At 37.2% G+C, this 23,371-nt stretch overlaps 2 protein-coding genes across 7 annotated transcripts in view; one reads left to right on the top strand and one right to left on the bottom strand.

Annotated features, from left to right (window-relative positions):
* Positions 1 to 23,371, bottom strand: part of RAP1GDS1 (Rap1 GTPase-GDP dissociation stimulator 1) — an 86,254-nt gene that overhangs the window by 23,606 nt on the left and 39,277 nt on the right. For 2 of the 6 annotated variants that reach the window (XM_085222940.1, XM_085222941.1), the window contains exons 3-5: positions 17,268 to 17,390; positions 14,481 to 14,606; positions 1,535 to 1,681 (exon numbers count right to left, since the gene is read on the bottom strand). In XM_085222940.1, the coding sequence (XP_085079066.1) occupies positions 1,535 to 1,681; positions 14,481 to 14,606; positions 17,268 to 17,390 (396 nt within the window). Of the gene's footprint in view, positions 1 to 1,534; positions 1,682 to 14,480; positions 14,607 to 17,206; positions 17,391 to 23,371 lie in introns of those variants that run through there. The other 4 variants (XM_019614793.3, XM_019614794.3, XM_085222942.1 and 1 more) reach the window with 4 other exon arrangements.
* Positions 1,675 to 23,371, top strand: part of LOC116216570 (uncharacterized) — a 62,249-nt gene continuing 40,552 nt past the window's right edge. Inside the window, exons 1-6 of the mRNA XM_085222946.1 lie at positions 1,675 to 3,179; positions 5,609 to 5,722; positions 8,532 to 9,089; positions 19,662 to 19,768; positions 21,574 to 21,690; positions 22,384 to 22,588. The gene's annotated coding sequence lies outside the window, so the exon portion shown is untranslated. The remainder of the gene's footprint in view (positions 3,180 to 5,608; positions 5,723 to 8,531; positions 9,090 to 19,661; positions 19,769 to 21,573; positions 21,691 to 22,383; positions 22,589 to 23,371) is intronic.

The raw sequence follows: 23,371 nt of genomic DNA, 5'->3' as shown, positions 1-23,371 counted from the left end.
TTGGAACTGGTTTGTCTTGAACTACCAAATATACTGGAAGCTTGCTAGTCTAAATGCAGAGAATCATGGAAACTTATAGCTTTACGTGGAAGCTTTTTCTTACGAAAATATATTTGCTCTACACGTTTAAACAAATAAAGAAAATAATGGAGTTAACACTATAAAATTTGGAAACATATGACACACAGACATCAAGAAAAACAGTTTCTGAAGACTATGAAATAAAGGAGCCAGACAGTTGTTATTTGCTGAATAAGGCAGAAGTACTATAAACAAGTATTCTTGGATATTACTAGGAAAAGAGGATAGAAAAATAATGCAAGAACAAGAGAAAGACATGAGACACATACAACGATGGCATTTGGAGGTGGAGAGGTAACACTAAGAGCTGAGAGATCTGGAAAGATGGTGCAGAAAATGTGTGAGGAAAAACTATACCAGAAGAGATGATAAAGTAGATTAAAAATTTATACAATAAAGGTCAAAAAATTAAGCCTAAGGACCTTCCTGAAAAGCAGAAGAGTTGGGGACACAGATTTGGGAAGTGAATCACAGGAAGTGTTAAGTTACAATGGTAAAGAAACAGGGAATTGCTAATAAAGAAGCTATTTTTTTCATCAGACAAAGCATTACAAATCAGGAGATGAGCATGATTGAAGAAACAGTGTGATTAGCTATCTACATTTGCAATCTGTGCCATTACAAGTCAGGAGAACAGCCTCTATTTAGCTTTCCTCATTTCTCCCCATTTTCTTAAAAATTCTCATTTGGAAAAATTCGGAAGTGAGTGATTACTACAAAATTTGCCTTGGCGTATTACCACACTTGCATGCAGAAGCAAACTAGGTACTAAAATACCTAGGACATTTGTACAGCTAATGTTGAACACTGCTTTCTACGCCTCAGTGGTCTAGGATTTCTAACTTCAGCTACCATCTTGTTTTGTTGTCCCAGCCCCTAAACACTTCCACTTAGTGTGAAGGCAAAGAGTGGCAGGCACAGATTAGTGTTGGACATACACATAAATGATTCCCGGTATGTAACACAGGTAACATATGTAGTTTTGCACACATTTCTCAAGGAGAAAATGGTTAAGAAAAACCTGTATATTTAATCCAGATTATCAACAAAACAATATTGTGTGCCTGAGAAAAACCAATATTATAGTGACATTTGATGCTAAATGAAAAAGAAGATGAAATGTAGCCTAGTTTACTTCTGCAAATCTGTTTCTTCCTCAGGTGTATGATGCATCTATATGTATTGCTTTTAGATAAAAGTAAATTCCAGATGATGATTTTAAAACTTTATACTATTAGGAATTGCCTCAGGAAAGACATCAAGTATTTCTTGGAATGTAATTGTATTGAAACAGAAAATTGCATATGTAAATTGAGGTGGTTGTCTTTTAAAATAATTTAGTGTTAAGTTTCTACAACATAAACCTACAGTTGGCTTTAATGTTTATCTTTTTTTGGTTTTGGATGGGGTTGTTCTCCTGGTAGACATAAAGCAAGTTTTTCGTGTTGTTTACCATTCTCATTGCTATAGTTCATCAGCATGCCACAAAAGACAGTCAAGAGCTTCTCACTGGCTGGATCTGTTTTACTGCATAGCGACCTTATAAGGTCTACTACAATATGTGCACCACCTGCATGGTCAACTGCGTTCCTGCCCTCATCTGTAAAACAAAGAGTTACATTAAAAATAAATGAAACCAAAACCCACCACAGAACCCCGAACATCGCAGTAATCATACAAAGCCAATTTTTTAAACAGTGAAGTCATTTCTTCAGTGTTGTCAAATTCCTCTATAAAAACTCTTGAAGGCCAGTTTTTAGTGCAACAGAGCTGAGAAAGTGAGAACACCTACAACAGAATGGATTAACCTCTTGGCGCTAATACCTTTGTACAGATGTTTAGTTTGATGTAGAGGCCCTGAAGCAGAAAAATAATCTTCGGATGATGCATTGGATTTTGCCAGAGGAAGGTTCTGAGCACTTACAAAATAAATACACGTATCGTGAAGGCTTTGTGGACAAGCTAAATGACTCCTACTGCTATATGGATTGAGAAATTGAAATAAAGAACAACGTGCTCCCTTAAGCAAGGGGATATGGGAAAAAAAATGGAAAAGCAGATCAGAGGTACCAACTCCCAGTAAAAAACTCACTGGCACACAGCATGTTCTTCATACTTCCGTACCTGGAATTTAATACCACTATCAGATTGTTTTTGTATGGCTGAAAGAAAATTCATTCTCATCTGCAATATACTACAGTGTTCTGAAGTTTCATAACTAACACACCATAATCTTTGTATGGAACTCTCTGTACAACAAATCCAATTTGATATATCAGTGTATGAATAAAAGAAAAATTGTTGTTTATTACAGTAATCAACTATACTGCTTCCTTTCCCAGCAGGCAATAGACAACAGTCAATAACCTTAATTGCATGGCTTCTAAAAGCGGAGATTTCCAAGTGAGTTACAATCGGAATCAACTGGAAAATTTGGATGAAAACTTACACTGCTCCTCAGTTCTCCATTTGTTAATGGTCTAACTGCAGATCTCATCTTTCCTTTGCTATTCTGCACTCTTAACATTACTCTTAAGTTTTCCCAATTCTGCAACATGTGCAGCACGAATACCAAGGCTGTCCTCATTTATAATATGATCTTCCACTAAAAATTGGTCCAGAGCTCTTCAAAAAGTTTCTAAATCTTCCAGTTCTTATCAATACCATTTAAAAGGGACATATTGCATTAGAATGGAAGGGATATAAGAGGAACAGTGTATTAATTTTACATATATATATAATTTATATATATCTAAATAAACGGTTATAGTTTTATATATATAAATACTCTCTATATAAAGTATACAGTATAGCATTTATATAGAGCTATATATATATATATAAACTCTTCTATAGTTATAATTATTTGTATATATAAAGGAGTGTATGTGTATATATATTATATGTAGGGACTTCAGATGATGTACTGAGTGGAGCTGGAGTGGGAAGGGAAATTCTTGGTGGATCTAAACTGTTAAATTTATTACCACAGTTTTGCAGAGTATCCATGAAATTGGACACGTAGCAGAGGAAAAAAGTCATTGACTGTTTCCATTCCTGACCTGATCAGGACGTTAGGGAACTGTGATTCGCTCCAGGTATGTATATTTCATTTTGAAAAATTAGAAACTAGAATCTGTTTACAGTCAAACAAATTCAAGATAATAAGGTCTGTATTAAGGATAGAGTGTGAAAAAAGGAGAAATACAAAAGCAGTAAACCTCTCACATCCTTGATGCATTGACAGACATGGGCATAATACTAAAATGAAATACAATTCCACATCATAATATAGTATGGCAATGTAGTTATTCAAATTAAGTGCTTACGTTTATCAAATCAGCAGAGAAAAAAAAAAACTTAAAAAATATTCCAGCATACTGTTTTATGTATCTTCTGGAATTTTTTTGATTGCAGATTTAATACATGATTTTGTGTATGACTCACCTTTTTTGTGAGTCGAAATAGGTGTGCAAAACAGAATTGAATTGCTGATTCTGCATCAAATAGACTGACTGTGGTATTCAAGTTACTATAATACAATTAAAACCATCAAACTAAAACCATGATAAAATTGAGCTTGTGATAAAAATCAGTTGTAAAACTAGTTACATGTCTTGGTATGGAACTGCACATAAAATACTTTGGCAAAGGTATAGTCTGGTGAGTTTGGATGCAAGAATTAAGAAAAAAAAAAGGGGGGGGGAAAAAAGAAAAAAAAAAGACCGTAAGCCCACAAAAAGTCAGTTATAAGCCAAGTTCCTTACCTGGATAGAATCTGACACAACTCCACTGAAAATTATTGTGTGATAATACCTTAGAACAAATGAAGATCTGAACATCCTTCTAGTTCTGTTTTCTCTCTGGTTTGTCAAAGAAGCTATATATCAAAACCAGTTATATCTATGTCTTTCAGTACATGGTAGTCTCTCACTTCAATATATGATACAATTTTTTTTATCCCCACCATGTTTTTATTATGTAGATAGATAATTAGCTTTCACGGTACCAACAGCAAAACTAAGGTGGAAAGATATAGCAACAAACCTCATTCTGAGAAATAAGATATACATAGCATACTCCAAGTGTATGGTAAAATTAACTGCAGGATCACCTCCCCAGGTAGGTAGCTGGATCTAAGTGCCAGCTTTGACACGACCACGTAAAATGGTAGACTGAAGTAGAAAAGGTGCCTTAATTGAGTTTGTTGCTATATCTCTTTTGTTGCTGCATCTCTTTCCCATGCTAGGCTCACCTTGTATAGCTGCTTTTCTGCCCAAGGCAGCTTGGTGAAGAGCAGGCCTGGGCTGGTGCTATAATTACAAACTCCTGGTGCTGCCTCCTTATGCCTCAGAGGATTAACTCAGCTTATTAGTAGAGGGCCACAAACAATTTCATACCAGATGTAGGAGGAAAACTTAGAAGGTCCTAACTACTCGCTCCAAGCTCAGGCTATGACACTTGGTTGCATCCCCAGGCAAAAAGCGTATTTCTGACTCAGAGTACTCCATGTGCTTATTATGGCCTCACTTCTTCCTGCTCTGTCGCTAAGGAACAGGTTTTGCACACAAGAATACCAAACTCCAAATCATTTACAGTCAAAACAAGACCACAGCATGCTGCTGTGTCTTGTTGTCAGTCCAACTATTACCTTGTAGTTCAGCAGCTCTATGAACTCCCACTCTCAAAACGCTTCCAGTCTCCCAGAAGCGGTGTTCAAGTTTATTCCTGTGACCTTTTTAAATAAACATTTGCTGTTCCTATGAGATCAACATTTTAACCGTTTAATGAGCATTCACATTTCCACTTTAAAATGTTTCAGTAGAGCTCACAAAGGGCAATGATGTTGCATTATTACTTTTTTTTAAGTAAACACGATACTGTCCAAAGATGCCAAAATGACAACAACCCAAGAGAGCAGGGAGATGGTTTTCTTCCTATAATGAAATGTATAGTAAGACTTATTATAGAACAAGTCGCTCTTTCCCCAATGTCCTTTAATTCAACACAACCATCTCTGAGAATGAATACAGTCTCTTTTTCTATCCTTAATCACTCTCAGGAGTTTTATGCAGAACTGGGCTTTAATATGGATTATCAAATTGCTGTGATGGCTCTCGTGCCTCCTATGCACACATCTGTCAAATTTCATTGTGGCCCTCTCTTATAGGATCTAAGGAATGCACCAGCCAAAGAGCAAAATTTTTGTAGTTCCTGATTAGAAGATCTTTAAAACTCAGGGAAGGTGCCTTGTCTACCTGTTTTCCTTGAATGCTGCCTTGGAAGATGCAGCAAGCCAATGCAAAACCTCTCTATGGCAGCTCTTTATTTCTCAAAGGACTCTCAACTTCTCTTCAATGAGAATTGGTTTCTTCAGGACCCATGCTTGGCTCTCTTCCAGGCTGGGATTATTTGTCAGAGGGGTTGTCATATACATTAGAACCTATAGGTGTTCAGCCTTCATTTACTGAAAAAACTGGTGCAAATATTTCTCCCATCTGATCAAATCTTTGCTTTTGTACTGCAGAGTATCTTCTGCGTCTGCCCTCCATTCATGTGACTTGTCTGCTCTTCATTCAGTGATACGTAATGCAGAAAGTTTTTGCTCCAATCATGGAAGACCTTCAGGAAAAATATAAAGGTACTGCCATACAGCTGGAGTGTAACTAATATCCACAACTGGATATGAAATAACATCTTATGATAGATAATACAGAAATTATTTTCTATGCACTTAATATGTTCTCAGGTGTCTGACAGAGCTGCAGAAATTCAGATGCAGTCTGTCAATCTTGCGTTCTTTATGGCCAAAATATTGCTTGGGCTGAACCAGGGCTTTATGGAGAATATTATTTTAATATAAGATGAATTTGCAGTACTCCAAGGGAGGAGGCTGAAGAGTTCTTTCTTCATGCTCTGTTTTTATTTTTCTTTTTTTTTATGGGACCTGTTTGTGTAGTTGTTTCTTTTTCACCGTACATCTGCTCCTAGTGCTTATTCTTTCACCTGAAATCATAATTTTCTGTGACATCAAACTGGTTGTTGCAGAGAAAATTATGATGTGACATTCATAAAATTATGACTACATTTAAAAAAAAAAAAAAAAAAAAAAAAAGAACAAAAAACAGGAGCAGAACTCCAAAGGAAGAAAGGCTCCACTTCCATGCTTTAAGTAAGAAAATGAAAAAAAATTTAAAATTTTGAGGGCAAACCCTTACCTAGCATAAAGCACATTATATGTACAGATATTAGGAAAACTTTAATCACTTGTATTAACTGGGAGTTTACTATTATATTTTTCTATTTCAACATTTTGAACGTGAAACTTTTAATGCAGTGCTGCCATTCAATTTTAATAATACTTGACTAGGCTTTTTATCTTATTTGTGTATGCTTTTAAATCAGAGGATTCTGCACTCTCAATTCTTTGACTGCAGTCTACGATCCCGCTGCAGAACACAGAGCAGCATTCCATTAATCTTATTTTTTCAAAGAATGTGATTTCATGAAATTATATTGCACTGACTTATCGTTTGCTGCTTTTTTCCTGCATCTTTTTTGCACTTGTCTACAAGCAACAGGGCATGGCAACACTGTACTTTGGTATTAGTGTTTTATGACTTGAATAGTCAAATTGATTTGGGATTGCTCTATTTGTACTGAAGTTCCTTTCCATTTATTTAATTACTTCAGGAATTATATGAATGCGATTACCAGAAGTTTTTTTTTTTTTTAATTTGCTTGTTGATTAAAATCAATGACTATAGCCTTAATTTTTTTCTTTTATGAAAAAACTCATCCTCAATTAGCTATGCCTGCTGCCAAGAGAAATAGAAGTCTTGTATTTAGTTATCTCAAATTGCCAGCACCTATCATTAGCTCTAACTCCACCTTCATTGAGGGTACTACCTTAGAAATAACAGCTAAAATAGTGAAGAGGTGAAAAGTAAGCTTGAAATGGAAACAGACGGCTGTATTTTAATATAATGTTTTCAAAGACTGAAAACGTGTAGCATCAGTCGTTCTGGATAAAATCGCTGCCAGTGTACGTGCTGGGTAGTGACAACTGAGGTAGTGGTGTACAGGCCCAGAGGCTGCTACCAGACACAGAAGCCTGGTTCAGTTCAGGTTCTGGACTGGCAGATGAAGGACAAAACATCTACTAAAATAAATTGTCAGGTGTTCACTAACACTCACACAACTGCTTTATTTCAACGACTCACTTTAAAAAATGTTCTATCTAACTAAAAATCTAATGACATTTTTGGAAGATTTATTAAATGTTAAATTTTGGGTGCCCCATAGGGCATCAGTGTTAACAAGCCTTCATCTCCCTTGGCAAGTATCATAGAATTTCAGTCAGGAGTTCAGCTGAACATTTGAAGGGACAGGTAAATGTGACAGTATCAGTGTCCCTTGTGTTATGCTGAAGCAATAGCCAGAGGCAAGCCACACTGAAATTCTCAATTGATTTCCAAAAAGTTATCTTGTTTTTTTCAATTCCTCTTCTGTCAGGTACAAGAAAAATCACCTGTTTCTAATTTCAGTCAAAAGAACAAGCAGAGTTCTACTCATGAATTCTGTTAAAAAGCAAGGAAACCAAACAGTATGAAAAAGCTACAGTAGCTAAGCCAAAGACAGGCAAGGGCCCTTCTGGCTCAAGTGCAGCACTTCCCTCTGCCTTCCTTCCCACTTTTAATGCTCACAGCAGATTCTTCTGCTGATTTTCTAACTCCATGCAGCTCCAGAGTAATTGCACTGCAGCCAAAACAAATTACTCTAGGTTTATGAGAGCATAAGTCAGAACTAAATCCAGCCTGTGCTTTTTACTTCACATATTATGAAACAAATAATGGAATCCAATTATACCATAACTCATCAAGCAGTTTTTCTACACTGATAGGTGGGCATTTATAGCATCTCATGCTATTAACAGAATAAACCTACATACATTAATTTAGATCTCTCAGCTTCATCTGGCCACGAGCAGACCAAAACCAAGTGCCAAGCAGAGATCTTCTGCTGGGTGCTGCTGAAAGGAGCACAGCATGAAGCTGAGCTTGGCATTGTGCAGGAGCAGTGCTGACAGCTGAAAGGAGCTGTGGTCCTCCAGCAAAGCAGTCAGAGAGGCAAATTCAAATATGTGACCTACAGGGGTTTGAAATAAGGCCAAGAAGCAAAAAGCAAAACTGACCAACCAACAAAACATCACAAAGCACATCTGCAGATTTTACTAACCCCCGAGGAAACAAGTGCCCTGGGAAAAGCTGTGGAGAGTCCTGGGTTGGGTTTGTTTCGGGTAGTGCTGCCCTTGCGCCACAGTATGCAGCTGTTGGGAGCGAGAAGATCTGGCCTTCTAAAGGGAGCAGCATTCAGCCTGGTGACTGTAGGAGATGCTTCAATTTCAAGGGATGCAGCTTGGGAAAGACCACTAATGTCTTTTGTTTTAGGAAGTCTTTTACCTCCTGAGCAGAAGGCAGTTCACTGTTTTGACTTAAGGGCAACGAGAAACATACGGTGACCGTAGAACAACCCCCACTGAGGAGGCCGGGTGCTAAGATGTCATTGGTAAATGAACTGGACACCATCTCAGGTAGGTAACTCCTCTGCAAGGAAGTAGGTACAGCTCTAGATAGCCTACTCACACCCACTCTGACTCCTCAGGCCATTCTGCTGGCTGGACAACTGACGAAATGAGCAGCAGCCTCAGGATTAAGGGGGATGCTGGAATTGTGAGTAAAGCACAAACTTTAAAGACTGTGAATGAAATGCAGGAGGGGGAGAAAGTAAAGAACTGGAAAAAGTCTGCTTTGTTTTTCAGTTACCTTTATAGTCTGACAGAATACTGATCTACATATTCAAATAATCTTCCTGGAAAAAATAAGGAAAAGGAAAAAAAACAGCATTGCAGAAAATATACAGGACTCTTCATACCTGAATTCTTTAAAACACAAGAAAATCAGTCTCATATATTCATTTTAAAGATGTGAAGAAGTTGCAAATACATGGTAAATTGCATTTATTAATTTACTTTTCTTATGTGGGCTGCTTTTAAGTTTTGGCTTAAGTCATAAGAATTTAATCACTTGTCTCAATAGGGTCAATATGTAGAACATAAGTTTGAAGAGTGATAGCCTTAGAAGGAGAATTCATGTTTTTGTCACTCTTCAAATAGCTCTTTCCAGTGCTCTAGGAAGATTTATTCTGATTCCATTTCAGAAAACCATAAATTAAAATTATATTGTTTAATAGCTTCCTAAGGACATTCGTGACTAATTGCTGATAAGTACTAAATATTACTGTGAAAGTATCTGTTAGCATGCATATGGTATACTTGGTTTCTAGTTGATGCAATGCTTGTTCTGCTGAGGTTTGGAAAAAATACTGCATTATCAGGGACTCCTAGGTTAAAAAATACAGCATAGTTTTCTAAGACTCAGACATAGCTTAGAGAGGACAGGTGTAGAGGTAACACAGTATTGCTGCACTATGAAAATTAGAATTTGACACCTCTGTAAACAATCAATTTTCAAGCAATTAGTTACAACCTTTGGTCTCAATTTCATGATACTGCTTGATTCGTAGGTGGTATTTGCATTTGTTAAGGTCTGGTACAAAGAAAAGTGAAAGATTGTAGTAAGATGCTGCCTCGCTGCATGAATCAGGGTGACTTTCATAAAAATAATTAGCCACTAGTGTGCTATTATCAACACCAGTTGCTTTTTAGGATTCTGCTGTTTTTCCATATGGTACTATGAAAGGCTATGCCATTTTTTTGAAGAAGAATGAATTTGATGTGTTTCCAGTAAGTTTAATTCTTAAGTGTCTGGTTTTCAGCTTTAGATCCTGAAATTAAACTTGTCTCCTGAAAGATGTATGAAATTGTACCGTTGAGTAGTTTCTTATTTTTTGTAAATAGCCTTCCTTCTGCAAGAGGTCTGTACATCCGTCTAGGATGGGCAGCCAAGTGTACAGAATATAGAGCATCCAAGTTCTTTTGAACATAAGAGGTGGCATGATGTTCTTGGTCTAATGTTAAGGGTGGGATCAAGACAGATTTGGGTCTATGTGAGAGGCAACATAGGTGAACTACAGCAGGGGTCTTGCCATCAGTGCAGTATGACTAGGTTGACAGAAATGTATGACTTGGGAAATAAGAAAAGAATCCAGTGCATATCCTGCAGAAAAGCAGCTGTCAGAAGGCAGCACTTACAGAATAAGTTGGCATTTTTAATTTCTCTCCAATTCTATAGTTGTTTATATCATGAAGTGTGGTTGGTGAAAACATGCATGCATGCTGGTGGTTTTGTGAAGAAACAAGGGACCGAATGGAGTAAACAGCAGTTGATCTGAGAATCCCTGAAGAGGTCTTTAAGCTCTACCATTAATATGAATTTTATGGAAGTGCAGAATGGGATTTTTTTCATTTCTCTTATAAGATACGTAGAGGGTTTATTTCACTGTGAAAGCTTTCAGAATATTTAGATGTTCTGAACAGCAAGAAGGAATTATTTCATGACGGGTAAGATCCTGTCTCAGCTGAGGTCAGTGTGAGTTACTCATTCTGGTCCGTGTGGTTTACAAATCAGGCTCTGAATATCCTAGCTTTTCACCACCTCTTATAATGATCACTTTAATATTACAATTACAGTAGTTTATACAGTGTGCTTAATGCTGTATAAAAATGTGGGAAAGTAGTTTGTCAACCAATCAGGTCAAAATTGGAGTGTTTTTCACACGTGCTCATGCGGATCTTGGTTTTTGTAGCAAGAACTGTGTTATGTTAAATAACCTTTCTCAATCAGTGGAGATGGTTTCATATGCAACATCTAAATCTCAAGATGTAAGGGGAACCTTTTGGACTTCTGGAAATATGCTCCATAATACCTGTAAGAGCTATACATCTTTAACAGCCCTAAAAAAAGAAACAGCATTGGGAAGAATGACATGGTGTTTTGGGAAAGAGGAACAGTAGGAAGGTAGCTGATTTATTTCATGGAGGAAGAGTGGCAAAGCAACTACAAGATAGGTCTTACGTTCTGATTAGATAATGCCTAATCTGATGAGCTTTGTTTGTAAGCAGAAAGTAGCTGGTGGTAAAAAGGAATGAATGGGCTAGGATTTTTCTATCTAGTAATAAAATTAAGACAAAATTCTGTTCCTGAGTGAGGCTGTGGAGTCCATTGTCTGGGCATACAGAGGTTCAAGTGACTGTATTTCGTATAAGCTGTAGTTGTAGTGGAAGAGAAAGCAGGTGGGAGAATGAAGAGATCACACCTCCACTTCTTTGCAATTTCTGCTTTGACCAAGATTTGGGGAGTGAAGTGAATGTGGCATAAGTACATCAAGCATTTAGAGCAGTTACAGGCTGTACAGGAACATGCAGTAACGTATCTGTTCTTAAACTGTAGGATAGCATGGAACAGTTTGCATAGTGTGGTTGTTCCCAAGTTAAAATCTTTTTGGCTGCCTCACTTGTTTCTTTCATCTATCCTTATCAGAGGAAGGCTGGGGGACTAGAAGCCTCATCAGAACTAACAAAACTTTCTTCTACTCTGCTTTGCAGTTATATTTGCCTGTATTTGTGATGTTCAGAAACTCACATAAAGCAGATCTTTTCACAACATAGAAGCTTTAAAAAGGATGCTCTCATGGCTGCTTGGGATAAATTTGACCTATTTTTTCTCTTTAATTGTTTATGAAATGCATTTTATTCTGTTGGTTTTTTTTTTTCTTCATTTCTCAAAGAGTTTATTCAGCATTATTTTTAGGGGCATAAAATTGAGGATCACACAGATGATAACAGTGTGCATGTTACCCCAAACATAATGGAGAAGAGAATCTATCGCTAAGTAACAGCTTCCATTTCATGTTTTCAGTAAGGAAATCTTTCAGTATGGTGTCTGGCCAGGAGGTGTGTAGTTTTCATTTCTTTGTGGAAGGGTATTAAACCTGAGCATTTGGATTTAGCAATGGATACCTCTCCCACAGCAGCAGTGCTTCAGAAGTAACCAGTGGAAAAGGCCTTGTCTTCATGCAGGAGATCTGAGAAACAGTGTCATTTTAATTTTATCAAGAGAAAATTATTAGGGAATTGTCTTTCTCTGCACAGTCATTTTGTTGGGGCTTTCCCCACAAAAAAAAAACAAAAACAAAACAAAACAAAAAAACCCCAACACTTTACTCATAGCTTTCATCCTGCATTGTGCAGATTTCCCTCTAAAACAAAGACTTTATTAGCTCCTTTTGTCACTAAACAAAATGATATGTGCTTGTTGACGTGAAATAGAGGATATTTGGGGCTTCCAATAAATAGAAATTTTGCTGTGAGCTATTCAATATGGGCTTGATTTCAGACTTTTAGCCTAACACTGATTTAGGACTTTTAGAATGTTTTCCATTGTTGCATGCTATAATTGTATGGGCTATGGAAGTGAAAAAATAGTCATGCATATGGTAAAATAGAGTTTCTGAGGTATTTCGGGTTTCTACAACAGTCCCAATTACCAGAAAAGTGACATCTGCTTTTGTGTCAGCTGAAAAGAAAAAGACGATCTATACAAAATATCTGATTAGAACATGATTAGAAATAGTGTCCTCCACATCTTGTCTTTGCTATATATTAAATATCTTTGTTAGGGAAAAGTAACTTATATAAAAATAAATAAGTCATAAATGAGAATATACTCAATTTTATGGTAATAAGCATATTTAAAGTCCTTGTCTTCAGTAAGATTCTAGAATAAGTTATAAATCGTTACACTTTAAGATAACAATCAAAACAAAGCAGGGTAGGGTGGATGTGATAAATAGGTTCCATGAATAGCCTCTTCCACTTAAATCAGAGATGCTAGTTTGATTTCTGTGGTATTTTATTACAGCTTGTTCGTGGTTCTTATTTAAATGCACAGGGAGGGCTGTGACTGTCCTACAGGACTGCAGCAATACATGGCATACAGAACACATCTCTGTACTGTACATTTTTGCTCCACAAAAAAGCAGCACAAGGCATATAGTACAACTTTTCTGTGCTGTGTAAGTCCTGGACTATAAAAGCAAGAAGCAATCCACATTACCTGATACTTGAAAAACATTTTCATGTTTGCTTATTATATTTCACGTAAAATTGTGGGTTGAACAAGAATGACATGAGTAGTTACACAGATTTTACTAACGTGAAATAAACCACTGCAACCTGGGACTGAGCTTTATGTCACACATGACCCTGAAATAAAATTTAGTAAGTAAAATGTTATAGAATGCTCAATAGTTTCTTCTTGAACTTTCCACAAGGAAGCAGGTGTTCAGTTGATTGGTCGCCTTAAATAAAACCCTAAATGAAAGAATTAAGTATTATCATCTTGAAGTGGTAGCTGTCTGTAAATGAAAATGCCAGCATGGAAAATCTGATGAGCTTCCCTGAGATCGAAGACAAGATAAGTAATTTCAAACAAAATAAAATGCAAATTTCCAAACTAGCTTGAAAAAAACTGTGAGATGCTACCAATAATTCCAGTTTTGAAACAGACAGCAATTCAGAACAGCAAAAACTTTTAGCAAGTGCAAAATGTATCACAAAAATTCTTGCAATGTGAAATAAAACACTAAATCTGAAGATAATAAAGTGCTTATGCAATTGCATTTCACTTCCCATCTGCAGACATCCATAGGTTTCTAGTTACTTTTCTAGTTACTTCATACGAATACAAAGATTGCATTTTCAAAACACTGCAACCGCTGGTTTGTTTTTGCAAATCATGTGTCCATGCATGCAATCCACACGTGGAGTCACAAGTGGATTGCAATTTCCTAAAGTGTGGCAATTCAAAGTTTATTTTGACCACAAAAGAACTAAAAGTTTTCACCAATCCCCAAGTCCTGATTATCAAAATTAACCACATGTAATCTTGTTGCAATTGATTGGCCACTTAAGAATTCTGAGAATCAGCAACATAGCTGAAGCTTCCCTTTCAGCCACACGTGTAGCTCTGCGCAGCTCTGAGACTGGCAAGATGTGAGTATTCCCTTCTCACTCTGACTTTTCCCCTGCGAGCCTATTTGAGAATAATTAGCCATTCAGGTCACTGCGTATGTAGCATTTGCACTCTCTGGAAAGCTAGTTCGTTATGTTTAAAACAAAAAAAGCCCTGAAGCCCATAAATCTTTTCTGATCTTATATCCAGTTGCATCATGATATCATAGCAGTTTTTTTATTCTTAGTGTCACAAAGGCATAATGCGAGTGCGCTGTACAATCATCCTATAAAATCAGAATAGTTGTATAGTAAATAAAAATCTAGAAAAGAGGAAAGTGAATGCCAGTAGACAACATAAATTCCCTCAACATTTCCCTCCTTCTACCAACATCATCTACAAAATTCAGCATATTTCAACACTTACGGCTATCATAGCATATATTGCCCAGGGCACGTCCTGTTTGCAGCAATACTTCCTGGTCTTTGCAGTTTAACATCTGCACCAAAGGAGGGATCAACCCAGCATCCACACACGGGTTCCGCATAAATTCTGCAAATAATGAAATACCTGTTGAAGAAAGCCTGCTATTTTCAGTTTCTTCCATTCTAGTTACCCTGGCATTGCAATGGGGCCTTATGTAAGAGCACAGTCAAACAGTGCAAGTTCATATGACAGTGCAAGTTCACATACAAGTTCCTAAAGAACAAACCCAACATCAGGATTTGGGCTTATGTTGTTTCCATTATTTGTTAATTTAGAAGGAATTAAGAATATTTAATTGACTACCATGGAAACTAATTTAACAGAGCTCAGGCTGAGCGTGTTTTTAGAATCATAAGGAAATGCTGAAAAGAACAGAGAATCCACATCCTTTATCTCCATTCAAACTAAACATAAATTAAACTACTGATTTACACTAGAGATGACTCAAACTATACAATAGAAGCAGCATTTTTTACCCTTATTCCCATAGAGCTCTCCCAAAGCTTTTGCTTTAGGAAAAAAAAAGAAAAAAAGAAATAAAGCTAAGTAAAAGGTTCTTTATTTTGAAGGTAAGGAATAAGAATTACAAGAGGGATTTATGTGAGACTTTCCTCTTGGGAGGAAAAGTAAAGGACCCACTTATTGGGTAGCTTTTTGTATTTCTGTCGCTCTTTCCTACTATGTCCTTCAGTGCCAGGGAACCAAAGAATTCTCTTCAATCTGTGCAAGTCACAGGTAGACAGTTATCCTGAAATAATCTGGATACTGGTCTCCAGGAAGATCTATAGTTAGGCAGGCACTGTGCTGTTCTTTTTACAAGGGAGATTTACAGAAGCAGCCACTCAGACACTCGTGGAAACTGAGTAGTTTACTTTGAGGCACCATGAGAGATATAGCACTATAGTAGGCAAAAGGTCAATACATTTTTTATTTGTTGTGAATTACAAATTATGTCTCTTCTTGATCCTGGACTATCTTGAATCTTTCACAACCAGTTTACTTTTGTGTTGCTTAGTCATATATAATGAATGAACTAGGATGTACAATCCTTACACAAAGAGATAAGAAAGCTTTTCTGACTTTGGATCAGCAGAATCCCAAAAGCCAAGACCTCAAAGAATTCATAAAAGTACCAAACACTTTAGATATTTTCTTTGATGTGCCTTTTAAAACATACTTAGATGTTTCTTTACTATAGGAATTTGTACCTTTTGTAGTTCATCGTGTAGTATTGTTTTAGCTAAATAAGTAACTGTCATGGAGACAACCAATCCTCCTGTGCTGATAAACATTGACATATCACCAAGCAGATGAAGAAACATCTTTGTATTTGCACACGTCTAACAAAAGATGATAGTCAGCAAAATTGACCCTCTCCCCTTAAATACTGAACTTTTAGAAACTGTAGACAGACACTGTACTGTGATAAATGAAATGGCCTAAATGGTGACAGTATCACTTATCATTACCAGATTGGATGTCCTTGTAACTTTTTATCTATTTTTTTCTTATCACTCGCTTTCTTATCTATCTCAATGTTTATTTTCTTAGCATATTACTTTCTCCCCTCTGTCTTCTCTGTCCCCTCAAATTCTTCCTCTCTTAATTGCCAATGAAAGCTCTTTTCCATTCTTCAGCTTCTCCCTGCATCATTTATTTTATACTCACTACATTATCATAGTTTCTACATCATCAATCATATAATTTTTTAACTTCCGATCTGTGAGAGGAAATAAGAGACTTGTTCTACCCTTATAACATCTAGGTCAGTCTGTGCAGCTGTTTAGGGTCTTGCTCGAGCAGTAAGAAGCATTCACTCCCTCAATCTGGAGTGAACAGAAGCTTTCAGTCTACCATTCAGAAAAAAAAAAAATAGGCAATATGCTGAGGAAGCTTATAGTTATCAGGGTCATGTAAAGGTATGAAGTAAAAGAAGTGGTGCCATACATGGCAAAACTGTTGCTCTCACAGGTATGTAGTAAAACTGCAAACATATTTGCACAGAACAAATAGGTGAAAAAGAAGGTAACCAAAAGGAAAGTCATTTAGGTTTCCACTATCCTGGATGGGAAATGAAGCAGATCCTTTAAAGGAAACACTGAAGAATCACTTAAAAAGTTAGGAGGGGAATCACTGAACGACAGAGTAACATAAACCAATGCAGGACAAGACTTTAGAAGAGGGATTTAATTGTTTTGTAGTACTACAGACTATAAAGATGGTTTTCTTATTCCTAAGTCTGGCAAAGAAGAGAAGACCTCAGAAAAAGGGTTTAAAAGCTGGGAAGAGAAACTCCAGGTAAAATGCATCTGAGCCTTCAGCGTGCTCAGACTTGAAAAACAGATGACTGTAGGTGGTCATTTATATATCCTACTGCTGTAACTGTGCGTACTACATGTAACAGTCTGCACAAATGATGCATATCTTTTCTTCTTCGTACATTTCAAAAAGCCAGTGACATGCTATTTCTGTCCAATAATATATACTGCTGATTATCTTAAAAACTAAATAGCATGAAAGTAAGGACTAAAAATATTCCAGCAGCTAAATGCTGTTTTGATTGTACTGAGAAACAAAATTTGACACAATAAAAACAAAAAGTGAGAAGGAGAGATATGAAAGATGTCTAATCTACAAAATGAAAACATAAATGAAGTAAAACATACTGACAAGTGAGGTGAAAAACTGAAGATGTTCCAGCAGAAAAGTTCTTGTAGAAAACCTCACCATTTCTGGCTACTTCTGCTATGATGTTAGCTACTTTTGCTGTGCAGGAAGACTGTGGCATCAACAGACTCGCGAACACCTGAAGAACTCCACTTTTCTGGATTTTTTCACTTGTCTCCGTATCTGAAAAACAAATCACACAAAAATGACTTCAGCATCAGCTTGCTTAGAGGAGGAAAAGGAAGAAAAAGAATGTAAATCTTCTCAAATGTAATTCTCAAAGTTATTGCTTTCCAGTATACAAGAAGCAGATATATTTCACAGATCATATTTGCTTTGCACGATGCATTCATAGAACTTTATACTTTGCCATTCAGAATCAATTAGTCTTTATAGGTGACAGCTTATAAGTAAATATACAAACATACTCATGCATGCACTGAGCCACGACTGGAGAGAGAAGGAGAAGGATTAAAGGCCATGGAGTGATATGATATGCAGCAGCCTGAAGTACCGTGTAAAAATCAAGGAATGGTGCTCTGAAATGTATAATTATGGAAAATATTAAAAGAATGATGGGGATATCCCAACATCTAAGGGCTCAGTGTATTACAGAAATCAGAAACTGGAGAAGAAGGAGAGCTAAGCAGATCCTAGTCTAGACCTCATTTGTACTCAGTATGTGTATCTTCTGTATTACTTTGCTAGGCTATGGTAGCTCCAACACAGTCCCAGTAGAAGAGAAAGGGAAAAATAACATTCAGATTGCAGATTTCAGAACAAATCATTTCCTCTTTCTGCCTGTTTTACAGAAGGAATTGTGCAGTTGCTCCATAGTAAAGGCCCCACATAGCATTACTAGCCTGTAGCTCAGTACAAACTGTAAATGAACGTTGATTCACTGCAGTTAAAGATCAGGTACTGGATACTAAGACTATCTTGCAAATGCTTTCAAATAGTTTGCAGTTTTGAGTTAAATATTAGTGTGATAGATTATTAGATGGCAGCTACCACTTCAGAATGCAGCATAGAAGACTAGGAAGTCATCTAGAGTAGCAATGTGCAATCATTTCTTAGCTGTGCTTCACCTGCAAATAGTTAACAGCACGTCATTGGGCTCACCATCTCTTCTGTCCTCCTCTTCCCTCCTGTTCCTGTTCTCAGCGCTGCCATTGCCTTTTGGCCTCCAAGACAACCCACGCTTTGAGCGCAGGAGAGCCACTGGGCTCACCCTGGCAGAGAATATGGATTAGAGGGGGAGAATTCAAGTCTGGCTTGCAATTCTGCCTGAGCTCTGTATTTATTGTGTTCTCTTGGGATGTTGGTCCCTGGCTAGGACCACCCAGCTACGATATGGTGACATCTGATTACCAACAGATTAGGTAAAAACCAAAGATTGATTAATTTCAACATACACATAATAGACTAGTTATTATTGATCTGTTTACAATCTAGTTAACTGTGATTTTTTAACATGTATTGAGAACTCCTCTCAGAAGATCCCCTGTAAAAGAACTTCCGACTAATGTGGAAGCTTATTCAAGTTCTGACATTAGCATACACATTGTTAGGTGTGTTCTCCCATATATGTAAGAATGAAATGAAAGTTTGAATTCAGAGAAATCATGTCAAGATTAGAGACTGTTCCAGACACAGCCTATTAAAGGAGAGATGACTCTCCCTTGAGTTCAAAATTGAAAGGACAAAAATGTAGGTATCTGTGAGTCCATGTGATTTTAACCACAGTTAGTGGGCAGGAGACATGAATGCTTTTTTCTCTACTGTGCTGCTGAGACATACAGTCTTATTTTATGAGCTGTAGTTTGGTGGACTTTTTACTGTGCAAAAAATAAATTACACAACTGGAACAAAATATTTCCTGCAAGAAATGGGAAAATAAAACGAAGTGCTTCTCCAGGCCAGGTGTGTGTAGCAGATAGGCTCTGATTTATTTTGTTCTCATAAGTAAGTGTGTATCAGTAAAAACACAGTGCATAATAGACCTGTTGGAAATTGGGACATCAGCTACCTCGTATCACACAGATGAAAACAGAATATTCACTTCTATTTTCTTCTCCTCTCCTCTCCTCTCCTCTCCTCTCCTCTCCTCTCCTCTCTCTCCTCTCTTTTCTTTTTTAGATCTTGAGCACTACAGGAGCCACACCTGTATACACTCTCGCCTTCACAAAACCAACTTTTTCCCCACTGGTTCTGGCTGAGCACCAACATCAAAATTTTGCTAGTTACAATGTGCTGAAATACACTAATTCATTTCTTAAGATATACAATTAAAAGACAATTTAGGTATAGAAACTCAGCCTTTTTCTGAAGGGCTTTTGAAACTCTCACAGAAGGAAGGGTATTTTAATGGGAACAACTCGTTTATATATAAACTTCAAGTTGCTTTATTATATCTAGCTTTTTTGCTCAATATTCTTTGTATTTTTCTTAAAGAAGGAGGACTTAACAACAAGCAAACAATACATGGACATGCCCTGTGGAAACTAAGACATCCAAATGAAGATCTTCAGCAATTGTTTCACTGGACGTTTGCATTTCAGGTACTAACTGTTCAAACATGTCTGTAGAAAAAAATAACAAATTGGAGGTTTTAAGACAGGGCTTTGGCAAGAATTGGAAATAGCTTTAGCACAGGCAACCCTGAATTCTTCCTTTTGTTCTCTTCATGGACTGGAAAAGGTCTGCTTTCCTGTTTTTCTGTGTATGCAGGAAAGAAGTACTATTTGAAAAAGATGCATATATGTTGCATGCTAGCTTAATTCTGGGCTTCCTAGTAAATAGTTTGAGGCTATATTATTTTGGAATCTTATTTCAGGTGTCATCTTTTGAATTGTTTCAATGTATTGTCAATTGTAGCTGAGATGTATAAAAACAAATGTTTCTGCAGGAGCAAATGAGATCTAAACAAAACCTGTGCAATGTAATCTCCTTTTATACTTTCTGTAATGGTGAAAAAGGGAATTATAGCCAACATTAATGATGTATTAACAAGCTGCCATTTTAACTCCTTCAGCAGAACTACACTTCCTCACAAATTTGTTCAATTTCTGTGCTAAGGAAACCTGACAACCCAGGCTGCCTGATATTAGGGTGCAGTACCTCAAAAAATCCTTTTGCTATAAATACACATCCAGATTACATCTGCTTTCCTTTAAAGCATGATTTTCAACCTGCACACACAACCCACCCACAGAGTACCTACTGCTCTTATCTTGAAGGGAAGGAACTGTAGGGCTGTGATAATGCTACTTTAGAAACAGTCCTTTTGCACACAATACAGAATAATGCTGTGCCATGGCAAGCATAATTGGGGGAAAAAACCCTAAGGTCAAATCTGCAGCTTTGGATGTCTCTTTCTATCACTAGATATCAAGATGAAGAATATGTTAGATCACACAGTGCCAAAATCTTATTAATGTCATAACAGTGTGATTAAAATGTCAATATCTTTGCTTTTCATGGTTTTTGCAGTGCCTGCAGTCAGAATAACAAAGGGTGTGAGCAGGAAATTCTTTAATGCCATAGATCAGAGTTGGAGAGCTGAGCGCCGGGGCTATCAGAGTGGTTAATTAAGTAGCAGAAACCATTACAGGAAAAAATCCAATTAGATTGTACACTCTCCTCTCTTGGCTCTTTCTCCTGTTAAGTTTTACTCCTCTCTGTATCACTCTTCTCTCATCTCTGCATCATTTTCTACATCTTCAAGTGAAAGAAAAGGCAAGGAGCAGGAAGGGAAAGGTTTATCTGTCACAAATACTGCTACTTTGCACTCACAAGAAGCAGAAAAATATTGCAGCACAGTTCCTTTGAACACTGAATTTAAATTGTACTACTACATGGGGTTTTTCTTCGTGCATACAACTTCTCACTCCAGCAGAAAGAGTATAAAATAATATAAGCGAAGGCTATCACTGCAGCAATGCTCATGTTGTGGAGCTTTACTTGAGAGAAGAACTGTAAATGAGCAGCTCCATTAGCGTCCTCTTTATTCAGCCAACCGTGTTTGCAGTGTACTTTTTTGAAAAATGTACGTATTTCTAGCTGAAGAGATGTTTTGTAAACCTCCAGAAACCACTGTAGAAAATTACTGTGGTTTTATAATGTCCCTCCCACATGTGCTCTCATCAGAAAGAGGAGGATGAGCATATGAATAAATAATGATGAGCCACGGGAAAGGAACCTTTCATCGGCTCACTCACAGAGCAGAATGAAAGGAGCAAGAGATGTATTTCTAACTGGTACATCCTCTATCCTCCACAGTAGAAAGAAAAAAGAAAAAAAGTTCATGTGACCAAGAGCAGGTATTGATGCTCACATGGTATTCTGCCTTTCTGTCTCTCTGTAGCCATCCTGCTGTTTTTTTCCGTACCACAAAATGGAGACTTTGGTCTGACTAAATGAACACAAAAAGTATACTGTGAAGAGCCTCTGGAAAACAAATGATGTGATCTTCTGCAACAAGGTATATATCACAGAGAAAGGAGCAAAAAGACCATTCCAATATATATATATATATTTTTTTACAGAAAGAAAGAATATATACAATTAAACACATAAATATATCTTCTCTTGGCAGCTCCTCCCCATAAATATAACCTGCTTGCTCACACATCCTTCAAATTAAACCCCTAAAAAGGAGGGAGGATTCTCCCTCAGCTTTGTGAGCACTTTTATCATGGAGTTTGCTCTGTTCTGTCTATGGCAGCAGCAATAGGGCAACTTCAGCTCTTATTTTTAATGAAGAGACTGAAATAGTGCACAGATGTTGGTAATTAAAATCTCAGCTCTAACAAGGAAGGAAGGACAGATGGAGAGACCAATTCACCAACCAGCTAGCTGCATGATTCCTGCTGATTAAATTCTCCAGGAGCAGTACCCAAAGAAAAAAAAAAGTGAATTGCAGGATGAGATCCATGCCTTGAACAGCCTGTTGCAGGTACCAATGAAGAAAGTTAATAAACATACACACCATCTTTGCCACCCATGAAGAAATATACACATTAAAACTTCCATGGGTGCTTTGCAGCACAGAGCAGAATATTAAAATTAAGCAGCTAGAATTCTCTTATCCTGAACTGGATCTAGTTTAGCACCCAGACATGTGGTTTGGTGGATTTATTTGAGCTCTCAATTCTCCCTGTCCACCTTTCTGCAGGAAGTAACCATTTGTATGGGGCTGCTGAATCACGGCCTGAACCTTTGATTGATCACCTGAGGCGAGCAATGAGTCAGCCACGGGAGCACAGGTGAAGGCAATTCACCTGTGCTGCAGGAAGGGGTGGAGCCTGGCTCCACCTCTCCTAGACCCATTTAAGAGCTGACTGCTCCATCAGGAGTTCATCTGGTGAGCCCAGGACAGAGTGAGTGACTTTCTCTCCTTTCTCTCATTTCTCCAATATAAATTATATTAGCTGTTGTTGCGCGCGCACAAAACCCCCCCACTGTATATCCATTGATTAAACACCATTTTAGTAGCCCAGTTGTTTAAATAGTTTGATAATGAGTGCCTTAGTTACCTTCTTCATCCAGTTGTTTAAATAGTTTGATAATGAGTGCCTTAGTTACCTTCTTCATTGCCTGGCATCTTAGCACAAATGACATCCATGAATTCTATGTTTCGTACTCAGTCTGTGTGGGCGTTTTAATCTGTCTTCTCCACTACTTGTACAAACTGCGTTTATTACCAGACCTTGGGTAAAACCTTAAGCACCCCCTCATGCTTTAGTTTTTCAGCCTGTCTAACAAAAACACAAGGCCCACAGTGTAAAATCCTTTTTTCCACACTTAGTTTAATTCAAAAATGAAATAAGATTTAAAAACTGTCCATTATATATGCAGGAAATGTTTCATATGCCTTTAAAGCAATCTCTTAAGAGTGCTCTCAAACAAGATCAAATGCCTACTGAAAAATTATCCCTAGTGCTTACGGGGCAACTGCCTACACACAAAGGTGTTTTTTTTTTTTTTTTAGCCACTGATGTTTCAAAAAAGTTTTGTTGCAAAGCAGCTTAAGGAAAAGCTTAATCTAAAAAGAAATCATATTTGTAAGTCATAAGGAACAGAGCCAGCAAAGCTAAGAATGAAATTTCAGACTTAAAATGGTGTATTACATGCTCTCTATTACATGCTTTATTTTAAAAAAA

This window comes from Meleagris gallopavo, chromosome 4 (genome assembly GCF_905368555.1).
Source record: "Meleagris gallopavo chromosome 4, MGAL_WU_HG_1.1, whole genome shotgun sequence".
NCBI classification, from domain to species: Eukaryota; Metazoa; Chordata; class Aves; order Galliformes; family Phasianidae; genus Meleagris; species Meleagris gallopavo.
This window is presented reverse-complemented; position numbering and strand designations above follow the sequence as displayed.